General features: G+C 37.1%; 1 protein-coding gene across 1 annotated transcript in view; it reads left to right on the top strand.

The window, feature by feature from the left end:
• The window catches only part of RTF1 (RTF1 homolog, Paf1/RNA polymerase II complex component), a 47,751-nt gene that overhangs the window by 14,869 nt on the left and 20,434 nt on the right, over window positions 1-12,448 (top strand). The window contains exons 3-4 of the mRNA XM_063091403.1: window positions 9,021-9,168; window positions 11,291-11,495. Coding sequence (XP_062947473.1) covers window positions 9,021-9,168; window positions 11,291-11,495 — 353 coding nt within the window. The remainder of the gene's footprint in view (window positions 1-9,020; window positions 9,169-11,290; window positions 11,496-12,448) is intronic.

Genomic DNA, 12,448 nt, shown 5'->3' with positions numbered 1-12,448 from the left:
CCTGCATAGGACTTCTGAGAGATCCTTAGGATATAAAGTTTGAGACAGTGGTTCTTGCTTTTTTTTCTTTCTCATAACAAATTCATACATCTTTCTGTGGGAAAAAAACCACATACTGACATAGTTTGTTATGTCTTCTCATTTCTGCTTTGGTTTTTATATCTTTATTACCTTCAAATTAGCCTTTTAGAAATAAGGTTGTTAAAGTGGCAAATCCCAATAAGAAGGAGACTGCTTATACCGGAAACTACTGTGGAGTTTTTTCAAATATGCCTCCCTTATTGCTCATTGTCATTAGTGAGCTATGAATATAGGTAGAAAGAAATATATTGATCCTTTCAGATTTGCTAGGGCAGAAAATTGGTCAATAAGAACTAAGTTAAAAGGTTAATGGGTAGTTTATTATAAGGAGAGACATGCACTGATTTTAGAGCAAGAAGGTATCTAGCTGATTGATGGGAGGAGGGGAAACAGAGAAGTATGAGGGGTTTTGATCCAGAAAAAAGTGGACAAACTGGACATTAAGCATAAGGTCCAATTAGTGAGGAATAAGATGTTTCATGTATAGTATCTTTAGGGGGAAACACATCTAAGTTTAATGACAGAATATACTTATTATTTTTGGTGAGTGAATTATTCTCGGTGATATCTTGAAGCAGAAGTGAAAATAAGAAACAAGGCTCTTTCCATAACGTTTATATTGACCAAGCCTGGGAAATACTTTTATTTCTCAAAAATGTTGAAAAGAAGGTGATATATTATTATTATTTAAAAATAATTTTGCTTTGGCAGAGGATATTAGAACACACTTCAGCTGCTGCCCCACTTTGTCTAATATAGTTATACTCAATTTTGAACAACAAAAAGTTTGTTTTGGTACATCTCAGTGGTAGAAGGTCATAGTGCTGTGGTGTGGCACTTTGTTGCTGTCACTTTCTGTCCTGAAAACATTTGATAGGAGAAGAAGCCACAGTTGCAAACAAAAATGACAGCGAGGAAAAATAACCAGGTTAGGAGGAAAAGAGCTAGCAACCATTCACTCATGAGTTAGGGTTAAAAAAAATGGCCAAAACAAAGAAGTTCGTTTGCTCGGAGAAACAGGGTCTTACATCAGGTAGTTCCAAGTTCTTTTTAGAAACACGGTGGACCATATAGTGGCCAACTAGATAAGAAGGAAACCTAGATTTTCACTAATTACCAGTAAAAATGACTTTGGAAACCAAAAAAAAAAAAAGCTTTTTGTTGCTCAACATTGAGTATGGGTTGGCTGGTTGCTTAGTTGGTTAGGGCATGGTTTTATAACACCATGGCCAAGGGTTTAGATCCCAGTCGCCAGCCGCCAAAATAAAGAAAACACAAACAAACAAAAATTGAATATAATTACATTAGACAAAGTGAGGCAACAGCTGAATTGTGTTCTAAAATCCTCCGCCTCAGCAAGAATTATTATTTTCTTTTTTTTTTTTTTTTTTTCTTTTTATTGGGCTGCTGGCTGGTAAGAGGATCTGAACCCTTGACCTTGGTGTTATCAACAGTACGCTCTAACCAACTGAGCTAACCAGCCAGCCCAAGAGTTATTATTTTTAAAAGCTTCATGTATAGTCTTGTTTTCAACATTTTTGAAAAATAAAAGCATTTGGCCCAACCCTGTAGTTCAGCACTTGTCACACCTGTTTCTTCTTCCCCAGAATTTTTGTCAGCTTTCCCAGGTTGCTTTTATGTCCTCACCTGCCTCTTCAAAGACTCTGATCTCTTCTTACTTTTCCCCATTTCATTTTTTTTTCACTTTCTTTGTTTCTTTTTTTTTTTCCTTTTTATTTATTTATTTATTTATTTTCTACTTTCTTTCTTTCTGAAGCTTCTTCCTGCTCTTTGTCTTATCCCATCTGATCTTTCAGGCTCTCCTACTTTGATCTAGTTATGCTACTACTCACACTCTCTTGCTGGCTCCAATATTCTTATTAATAGAAAAAGATTAATAAAACACAGTGGAAAAAGATGAAACTTTTACTTAGTAACGCTTTTCCAGGAGTCAGCATAGATATCTAAGAGCATTTTGTTATTGCTTTGCCATACAGACAATACTGTATAATTACTGTATACTTCCAATAAAGACCTTCACTGCTGAGCTCATATTTTTCTGTGTGTTCTGTCATTAAACTTAGGTTTTTCCCCCCTGCAAAGATACTTAGTTTTCATACACACAACACCTCTGGAGCAATGTGTTCCACATATATGAATTATCCCAATTACTGAAACTAAACTCTTGAAAGTTAAAAATATAAAACCACTATACTTGAAAACAATATTGATAGATGTTATTACAGATTGTAGTTTTTCTTGTCAATTCAAAGCTGTGACTATGAATGGCAGTTCTTGTACTGTGAAATAATACCTTCCAAAATATTCAGCTGTGTGACACTGCTTTTTACAGCTCTTCTTTCTACTCCGTTACTATAGGTAAGAAGTGGCCGTTGTGCTCATCTCCTGGTAATCTGCTCTACTTCCAAATTCCTGCATCCGATCCGCTCTGGGGACAGGAAAACAAGGGACCTGTTAGACTTTAGGTTGGAATACCATGCCTTAGTACTTGAACTTAGTGACAGCTATTTGAATTGCTCACAAGCCTTATTTTTACATACTTCTTGGCTCTTGGCTATCTAGACAACCATACAGTAGCATCTCATTAATCTAGACATCATTAAAATATCATCACTAGAATTTGGAATAATAAAGTGATTTTTCATGGACCACTTACTGAAATTTGTTTACAACAAATTCTGACATTTCCTACAAAGTAGTGTAATATGTTATTGAATATATCGCTTGTTTCATTTGTGTTTTTGTCTTTATAACCAAACTATAAGTGATTGAGTGCAGGGATTCTCTGTGTTTTTTAGTTAAATATATGTGATTGCTTGATTGTAAAGTACAATAATGTCTTTTGTACTTTGTCTGATTTTTTTTTTTTTTTGGCAGCTGGCTGGTATGTGGATCTGAACCCGTGACCTTGGTGTTACCAATACCAACTCTAACCAACTGAACTAACTGGCCAGCCCCTCTGACCCTTTTCTATCTTCAGAAAAAAAACACCTAAATCAGGAACCATGCCTTCTCAAACACATCTCTTTTCTGGCCACTGTCAGTATCTAGAATAATGACTACAGAACCCTTTTGGCAATTGCTTTAACTTAGTATTACACTTAGTTCAGGTAGAATACTACAATGCCAAGGAGTCTTAGAGATCATTTGGACTCCCTTATTCCACGATATGAAAACAGAGGCTCACAGTTCTGATTTCCTTTTTTTATCATAAAATAGTAGCTTACATTTATGTAGAATTTCATGGTTTCTACTGTGCTCTAAACTTTCCTTACTCTGTCTCCTTTTAGTCTCATGCTACCCTGCTTGTAGTCTCCTTACTCTGTCGACATCCTTTTAGTTTCACATTACCCTGGTCAAGGCAATATTATTATTCCTACATTACACATAGGAAACAGTCTCAGGTTATAGGCTTGGGCTGTGTTCTAGGTCTTTTGAACCCTAATCCCAGTGTAGTTTGTCACTAGCCCAGCTGTTATTCTTGAACCCTATTTACTTCAAAGTATTTCATTTCACTGTAAATTCATTGTAAGTTCAGTGTAATTGGCTGGAATCATTTCTACCCTGGGTCCTAAGACCTAGGTATATGGGTATTCCTTGCCCATTAGAGATAATCTCCTCTCTGAACTCTAAGTTTCTTTGCTTTTCTGCCTCTAGGATGCTTGAAGTACTCAGCATCTCAAAGCTACTCAAGTCCAAAGCAACCACTCCCCACCCCGTGTTCCTTCCCATCCTTCAGCTGAGTGCCAGGAGGGACAGCTGCTTCCCAGAGTAGGGACCTGCTTGTAACATCCCCCACACACTCCAGGTGGCATGGGGTTATGTATCACCCTTGTATCATTAGATAATTGTCCATGAGAGTATCTGCTACATTATGAGATTCAAACTGCTATCTTTTAATTTATTAGATAAGAAAACATCTTCCTTCCAGTACGTTTTAGGTTTTCTTCACTGCATATTTACATTAATACTTTCCTGGTGTTTGTATGGGGCTTGCATGCATGTATGCTAGGAAAGTAGATGACATTTATATGAGAGTCCTGACTGACATGATCCTTTCCCTTTCTCAGTTGGTTTCTGAACAGCTTTCAATAGGAGATGCTCTGGTCTTCGTAGTTGGAGCTCATTTGCTCATTCTTGTCTGATGTGTGGTGCATTTTAGGGCACTTTTTTTTTTTTTTTTTTTAAAGATGACCGGTAAGGGGATCTTAACCCTTGACTTGGTGTTGTCAGCGCCACGCTCAGCCAGTGAATGAACCGGCCATCCCTGTATATGATCTGAACCCATGGCCTTGGTGTTATCAGCACCACACTCTCTCAAGGGAGCCATGGGCTGGCCCTTAGGGCACTTTTTTTTTTTTTTTTTTTAAAGATGACTGGTAAGGGGATCTTAACCTTTGACTTGGTGTTGTCAGCACCACGCTCACCCAGTGAGCCAGCCGGCCATCCCTATATGTGATCTGAACCCGGGACCTTGGTGTTATCAGCACCACACTCTCCCGAGTGAGCCATGGGCTGGCCCCTTACGACACTTTTAAGGTTACAACTGAGCTTGCCTTTCAGTAGAGCCATAGTTCCCCAAACTAAGAAATGCCAAGTCATTTCCTCTATACCCTCCTGGATGGAGAAAACATGAGAACATTCCTTTAATACGGTTCTTTATTCTTTAAACTCCATTTACTACCACACTCTGGCAATGAAAGAGTTTTCCTTCTGTCTCAGAGTCAGGAGAATAAGGCTTTTGCAGGGATGGGTGAGCAATCTCTCAGCTAATGGCTGGATTAAGATATTTCTATATCAGTTCTCCTTGCCATAAGTCTTGACCATATTCTTCATGGTTTATTAAACTGTATTCTTGGGAGAAGAGGTGCTGGGCAAATATGTAAAATATGTGCTTAGACCAAAAAACATTCAGGAATCTCTGGCTTACAGGATTAAATGTAAAATATTATAAATGTGATCTATTCTCCAGGAAAAATATCTTTGCGAGATTTTTGGGTGTCACTTTGCCTCACTCGGGGTGATGGAGACACAAAGGATTACTCAAAGCCCATTTCTTCTGAGCAGTGAGAAGCCCCGAAGGGGTTAATTTTCCAGGAACCCTCAAGAGAGAGGCATTCCTCCTTGGAAAAATAACACCGGACTGGGGTCTTCTCCCAGTATTTATTTTCCAGGACGGGAGGTTACAGAAAAGGAACATAAATGGAGTTATGGCTAAGTATAGTTTAACAATAGAAGCTGGTAACATCAGTGAAATAACAAAGTGACATTCCATAATGTAATTTGCAAAAGGTTAAGTTGATCCACCAACAAAAGCTTGTTTTTAGCAAATACTGTCTTTTCTTACAGCAATTTCCTTAGTATTTTTACATAACGATCAAGTAACTTTAGGTTAACCTGCTCCAAGGGCATCTGTCCTTGAGCCAGCATTTTTGCTGTGTTACAATTCTTTTTTTTTTTTTTTTTTTTGTCTTTTTCGTGACCGGCACTCAGCCAGTGAGTGCACCACCATGAGTGCACCGGCCAGTCCTATATAGGATCCGAACCTGCGACGGGAGCGTCGCTGCACTCCCAGCACCGCACTCTCCTGAGTGCGCCACAGGCTCGGCCCAGCTGTGTTATAATTCTTTATCTGCAACAGAGACTTTAGCCTGGGGAAAGTTTCCTGTCTTTTGCAAGCTTAACATTTCTATGTGTAATTTTAAAAAGTTAGGTTATGGGCCGAGCCCGTGGCGCACTCGGGAGAGTGTGGCGCTGGGAGCGCGGCGAGGCTCCCGCCGCAGGTTCGGATCCTATATGGGAATGGCCAAAAAAGAATAAGACCAAAAAAAAAGTCACGAAAAAGACCAAAAAAAAAAAAAAAGTTAGGTTATACCTGAAACTACAGGGCTTTGGAAGCTAGGCCCTGTGAAATACATTTGCTTTATAAATGTTAGTATACTCCACATTTGGGACCCATTTGAGTCTTTTTCTCTAAATTATATAGGGACAGTAACGAGAGTGGCCTCCAAATTTTGAGTGATTATTTATTTTGGGGTGGTGGAAATACATGTGGTTTCTTTTTTAACTTTAAAAGTACTTTTCTGGGGCTGGCCTTTGGCTCACTCGGGAGAATGCAGTGCTGATAACACCAAGGCCATGGGTTCAGATCTTTAAAAAAAAAAAAAAAGTACTTTTCTACACCAAGGTCAAGAGTTCAGATCCCTGTACTGACCAGCTGCTAAAAACGAACAAAACTAATTTTCTTTTTTCTCTTGGCTTCTGGCCATTATGGGGATTCAAACCTTTGACGTTGGTGTTACCAGCACCACACTAACCAAGTGAGCTAACTGGCCAGCCCTTAAAAATACTTCTCTATGTTTTTAAAACTTCATATAATGAACATGTGTCCTTCTTAAAATTGGATTTTAAAGGTTTACTGGAAAGAAAATACTTTTTCAGAACCCTGCACTGTATTGGCCAGCCACTAAAAAAGTAATAAATAAATAAATAAATAAATAAATAAAGTAAAATACTTTTGTAGAGAGTAAATATTCAAGAAGTTACAATCCAGCTTCCAAGTACTGAAAGATGTATTCATAAGAAGCTTTATTTTTAAAAGTAAAGTCATCTACGTTAAAGTACACCTACATTATAAATATCCTAAAACCTTTTCATATATTGAGCTGTTGGTTGTTTGCTTTTGGCATGACAGGCTCTACCGAGTCAGCCTCGTGGGAGGTGAGGCCGCTTCATCGTCTCATTTATTTTGAAAATTGTTTAAAGAAAAAGACAAGGTTCCCTTGTCATATTCAGGTTTTTCCAGGAAATTCCCTTTTAAATAAAAGCATTTTATTTCTTCTATTTTTACCTTTGTCTTTTCTGCCTCCCCTGCAAGGTGTAAACATCACAGACTACAAGTGAGTGACATTTGCTAAACTTGGGCTGTGGCAGATTGAAGCAGATATATATACAGGGAAGAATAAGGAAGCCAGGTAGCTTCCTAGCACCTCCTGAGTTGGATTCACCTGTATGACTTCACATTTAGGTCGTTTTTGCTCTTATAAACACCTTTTTCCTCCTAGGGAATCTAGAGTTTGGCTCTGTTGTGCACAAGAAACCCAAATCTGTAGGCAAAAATAGACCTAGCTACTCTGGCACACATGTAACCCTTATAGCTCAGCCTTTATGCTCTCAGCCTCTTCATATTCCCATAGGGTAGAAGTACAAAGGGCCAAGACACTCTATTTGGAAAAGGTGGGTCCTGCCCATTTGTAAAATCAACAAATAAGTAATGGGTATCTATTAGATGTGTCATTGAGGTATCTCTTGTAACAACAGCCAGTGCAGAAGATGTTTCATACATTATTGACTCTAGTAATATCTGTATTGTCAGCACAGAAAGTTGATATATTTTAGCTTAGTTAACTAAGAAATTGAACACTTTGGCCTCTTGTATTCTTTCAAACTGGCCAGGAAATGATCTTCTTTGAATGATTTGGCCAGCTGCCAAAAATAAATAAATAATTAAAAGAGAAATATTAGGATTTCTTTCTAGATAACGATCTAGGTGTTGAAATGGTAAACCATTTGAGAAAATTCTCTTATAAAGAAGTTGCTATTCATACACTTAATATATCATTCTAGAACATGTGGCTGTTTTATTTTCATTTGAGTACAAAAAGAAAAAAGCTGTTAAAATAAGTAATAGTAAATTATAATGAAAATCAGAAAATTAAAATAGCACCCTTTTACAATATTTTATCACAGTCAGCAGTCTGTGGTTCTTAAGAATAACTCATATGGGCAATTTCTAAGATGGAAACCTCTTCAAAACTACCCCTCCATGCTCTTCCCCCAAATAAAGGACCAAAAATAAATTTACTTCTGACCTTAACTATTGTGAGGTAGAAGGTTATCATTCTATTATATAAGGAGCAAAGACTTTGTGCTTTAGTTAAATGTTAGATATAGAAATTTCATGTATAATACCAGATTTAATATTCAGTCTGTGATAATGGAAAGATGAAGAGTATTCTCTATAGTACATAGAATAAAGTTCTCAAGTAAGATATTTTTACCTAAAATTATTCTAAATTGACAAGTTAAAACATCAAAGGAGATATAGATTAATAATAACTAAATAGTCTTTGTGAATTTTTAAAACAATTGTAAGGTTGTTCAGCCTTATAATTAACGTACTTGGTAAAGATGATTTTGGGGGCTGGTTAACTGTGTGTTTGTCTTGCTGTTATTTTGGTGATGTAGATTCCAGATTCTTTGTGTTTAGATGTCTAGGATCTCCTGTTTATGATCCAATTTAAACATTATGTTATAGTGTAATGTATGCAGATTTCAAAAAAAGATATATACACACATACTTAATGATCTACTATACTTTCTGCTTTCTTGGAGTTGGTATTCATGCTGCCATCCATGCCAAAGAGTGGCCTTCATCCTTTCTCCCTGTACTTTCTGCACAATCTTCATTCCTTGCCTTCCTGAGACCCACCCCGGAACTAAACCATCCTCTGTGTACTGAAACCTAAGACATACCAACCCTTAGCAACTACTGCTGTCTCTTCCACAGAAAACATTTGAAGCTGTTTTCTCTGAATTTTAGTTAACTCATTTGACTTGTTATAAAGTTGCTATCTTTGTTATTTTGCAATAAAAGTACATTAATTACATTTTTTGTTTATTATATAAATTTTCTACTGTCTCTAAGAAATTTGAAACTAGAAGTTAAGAAGTTTTAACCCAGACTTCAAAAATCTGTATCTTTCTTCATATAAAGAATATTTGCATTGGGTTCAAAGCAATAGAGATTCCTGTAATCATTTTGATAAATATCAGAGACTTTTAACTTGAATATTCCAGGTTTGCCCAATAAAGTCCCTATTCCTATTTCAGTTTTCTGTTTTGTGTTCTCCTTGTAGTGGACATTTGGGAGCAATAAAAATAAGAAGAAAGGAAAAGCCAGAAAAACAGAGAAGAAAGGAACCATGAAGAAACAGGCCAACAAAACTGCCTCCTCAGGCAGTTCAGACAAAGACAGTTCAGCTGAGAGTTCAGCTCCTGAGGAAGGTAAGCCAAAAGCCCAGACCTGGGGTGGACTCCTAGTCTTGTCAGCTTGGTGATGCAGAAGTGGGGAGGAAAGGTGCCTGTGTTACAGCATGACCTCTGCCTAGAGAGCAGTGGTCCTTAACTTTTTCAATGGTTATGGACCCTTTGAGAATCCGAATGAAGCAATAAAAATGCATGCAATTCTAGAGGGTTGGTGAGACCACAGAAACCCATCCATGGAACCTGTGAGGAGTCTCAACTCACTTTACTCTGAGTGCCACCTTCACCCTTTTTCTTGGTTATGCAAATTCTGACAGAGGAGGGAAATCCTTGAACCAGTTACAAAACTGTAGAAAATGTTCTTTTGTTTGAAGCCAATTCCAGAATTTTTTGTTAACGATAGTTTGAAAAGTGAACTTATTCCAGGATTAAAATGATAAACTTTAAATTTTCTTTAAAAAATAATTTTTACTTACAAACTGGCTTATATAGAATTGACCCAACCTGGTTTTAAGCACATGGCTGTGATTGTTACCTTGAATTGAGTCAAGCACAGTTCTTGTTAAATTGCTGATTTAGGGCTGGCCGGTTAGCTAACTTGGTTAAAGCATGGTGCTGATAACACCAAGGTCAAGGTGTTTGGATCCCCTTACAGGCCAGCCACCAAAAACAAAACTAAATAAATAAATAAATAAAATTGCCGATTTAATTTAATACTTGTTAGTAATATATACTGTCTTTTTTCCATGCCACACTTTGTCCTATCAAGATCCAGTGTTACTAGGAATTCACTAGTCAATTTAATGATTCGTTAAAACATTGGTTTTTGAAATGCCAACAAATAAATGTAGAATAGATTATAGAGTTAGAAAATCAAATCACCATTTTCAATTATTATAGTACTAATTGATTTACTGAAGAATTATCAGTGATTGTTAAAACCACTGGGTGAGAGTTTGTTGGAGAACACTCTCAAAGTATCTCTTTATACATACTAACTACAAAAGGGAAAAGGGGTGCCTTTACAAACGAAACATCTGGGAGGTTCCACCTTCACCAAGTTATTCAGAGTAATATCACTAGTAATGGGACGAACAGATGTCAGGTGTTTCTTGATATAATACACTGAAAAGGACATCATCACTTGTGAGGTAAGTTCTTGCCAAAATTGCTTAACCTGAATTAGTTCTTGACAAAACAACCAAACCAAATTGGGATAATTGTTGCTGTTTAAACTTAAATTAACTAAAAATTAATATTTAAAATTTAGTTCCTCAGTTGTACTAGCCACATTTCAATTTATCAGTAGCCGCATGTGGTTTCTGCTGTTCAGATAGAGAGTATTTTCATCACTACTTCACAAAACTCTATCAGACAATTTTGTGGGCTTATATCTTCAAAAATTCAAATAACATGACAAAGAAAGGCTGATCCAGATTAAAGGATACTACAGAGACATGACAACCAAATGCAATGTGTAATCCTAGATTGGATCCTACTTTGGATGAAAAGTGGCTATAAAGGACAGTATTGGAACAATTGATGAAATTTGAATATGGACCGTATATTAGATAATGGTATTGCATCAATGTTAAATTTCCTTAATTTGATAATTGTAGAGTTGGTTAAGTAAGAGACTGCCCTCTTTGGGAGAAATATTTATGTGTGAAGAGTCATGATCTCTGCAACTTTCAGTTTGATAACATAAATAATAAAAATGTATACATTATTTTATTCTCTTAATAGCTGTGAACTTGAAAATAAAAAATATATACATTATTTTCTATATGTAGACAGAAAGAGAAAGTAAGTTGGCAATGTTAACTGGGTGAATTTGACTAAAGGAAGTATGAAAGTCAAACTATTCTTGCAACTTTTATTCTGTGGACATGCTTTTTTTTCCCCAAAACAAAAAAAAGTTGAATTAAAAATAGGGTAGTTTCTTATTCCAGTCTAAATTTCTCTAACTTGGGTATTGCATTTACCAAAGGCAGACCGAGGGCTCATGCCAAGAGAATTGAGATGGCCATGTAGCACTTTACCTGGGAGAGCCAAGGGGTGATGATTATCAACACTGTGGGGTCACCTGTGGCCTTGGTCTTCTGTAGCATAGTGTAATCTTGTGTTTGGGCCTTTGTTGCAGGTGAAGTGTCAGATTCTGACAGCAACAGCTCCTCTTCCAGTTCAGATTCAGACTCTTCCTCAGAAGATGAAGAGTTCCATGATGGCTATGGAGAGGACCTAATGGGAGATGAGGAAGACAGGGCACGTCTGGAACAGATGACAGAGAAAGAAAGAGAGCAAGAACTGTTCAACCGCATAGAGAAGAGAGAGGTGTTGAAAAGAAGGTAAGGTTGTAGCTACCCTGCCTTTTCTATTTATTTATTGTCTCTTGTACTTCCCCCTTCCTTCACATGTGACCTATACATATGGAGACTGGCATTTGGAAATGGGAAGGGAGGGAGGGAGGGAGGGAAGGAAGGAAGGAAGTAAGGAAGGAAAGGAAGGAAGGAAAGGAAGGAAGGAAAGGAAGGAAGGAAAGGAAGGAAGGACGGAAGGAAGGAAGAGGTTCAGAGCCATACATAGAAAATTATTATTTTTGTAGTGCATTTGTTTAGCCTCAGGGCAGTGCACTATAGTAACTCAGAAATTCACTTAGTAAAGGTCTTTATATGGATCTGATTTAATCTTCATAACAGTCTGTTTATGTATGCACCACACATTAGCATCCCATCCTATAGCCTGCAACACCAGTAGTGAGATGTTATTTTCAATTGTTAGAGTCTTCATAAGGGCAGGCAGCTAGCCTGGTTGTGGAAAGAGCACTGACTTTTTCAATCAGAAGGTCTAGGTTCAATTCAGACTCACTGGCGAGTGATCTGAATTAAATCACAGTAAGTGATACCCTCTTTCTGCCTCAGCTCCCTCCTTGGGGATTGTTGTTAGTCTTGAGTGACATAATACACATAAGAATAGTTTGTAGATATATAAGCTATTATCAACTTTAAAAAATAACTTTATTTCAAATAACCCACTTAAAGTGTACAATTCGATGTATGCTTTATTTATATTTTCACAAAGTTGTACAGCCATCACCACAATTAATTCAGAACATTTTCACCACCTCAGAAAGAAACCCTGTAATTCACTGGCAGCCACTCTTCTATTTCCCCTCAAGCCTTCCAGCCCTAGGCAACTACTAATCTACTTTTTTTGTTTCTGTAGATTTGCCTATTCTGGATATTTTATATAAATGGAATCATATAATGTATAGTCTTTCGTGACTTGGCTTCTTTCACTT

This window comes from Cynocephalus volans, chromosome 3, assembly GCF_027409185.1.
Source record: "Cynocephalus volans isolate mCynVol1 chromosome 3, mCynVol1.pri, whole genome shotgun sequence".
Classification (NCBI taxonomy): domain Eukaryota; kingdom Metazoa; phylum Chordata; class Mammalia; order Dermoptera; family Cynocephalidae; genus Cynocephalus; species Cynocephalus volans.
Note: the sequence above shows the minus strand (reverse complement) of the source record. Positions and strands in the feature narration are given on the sequence as shown.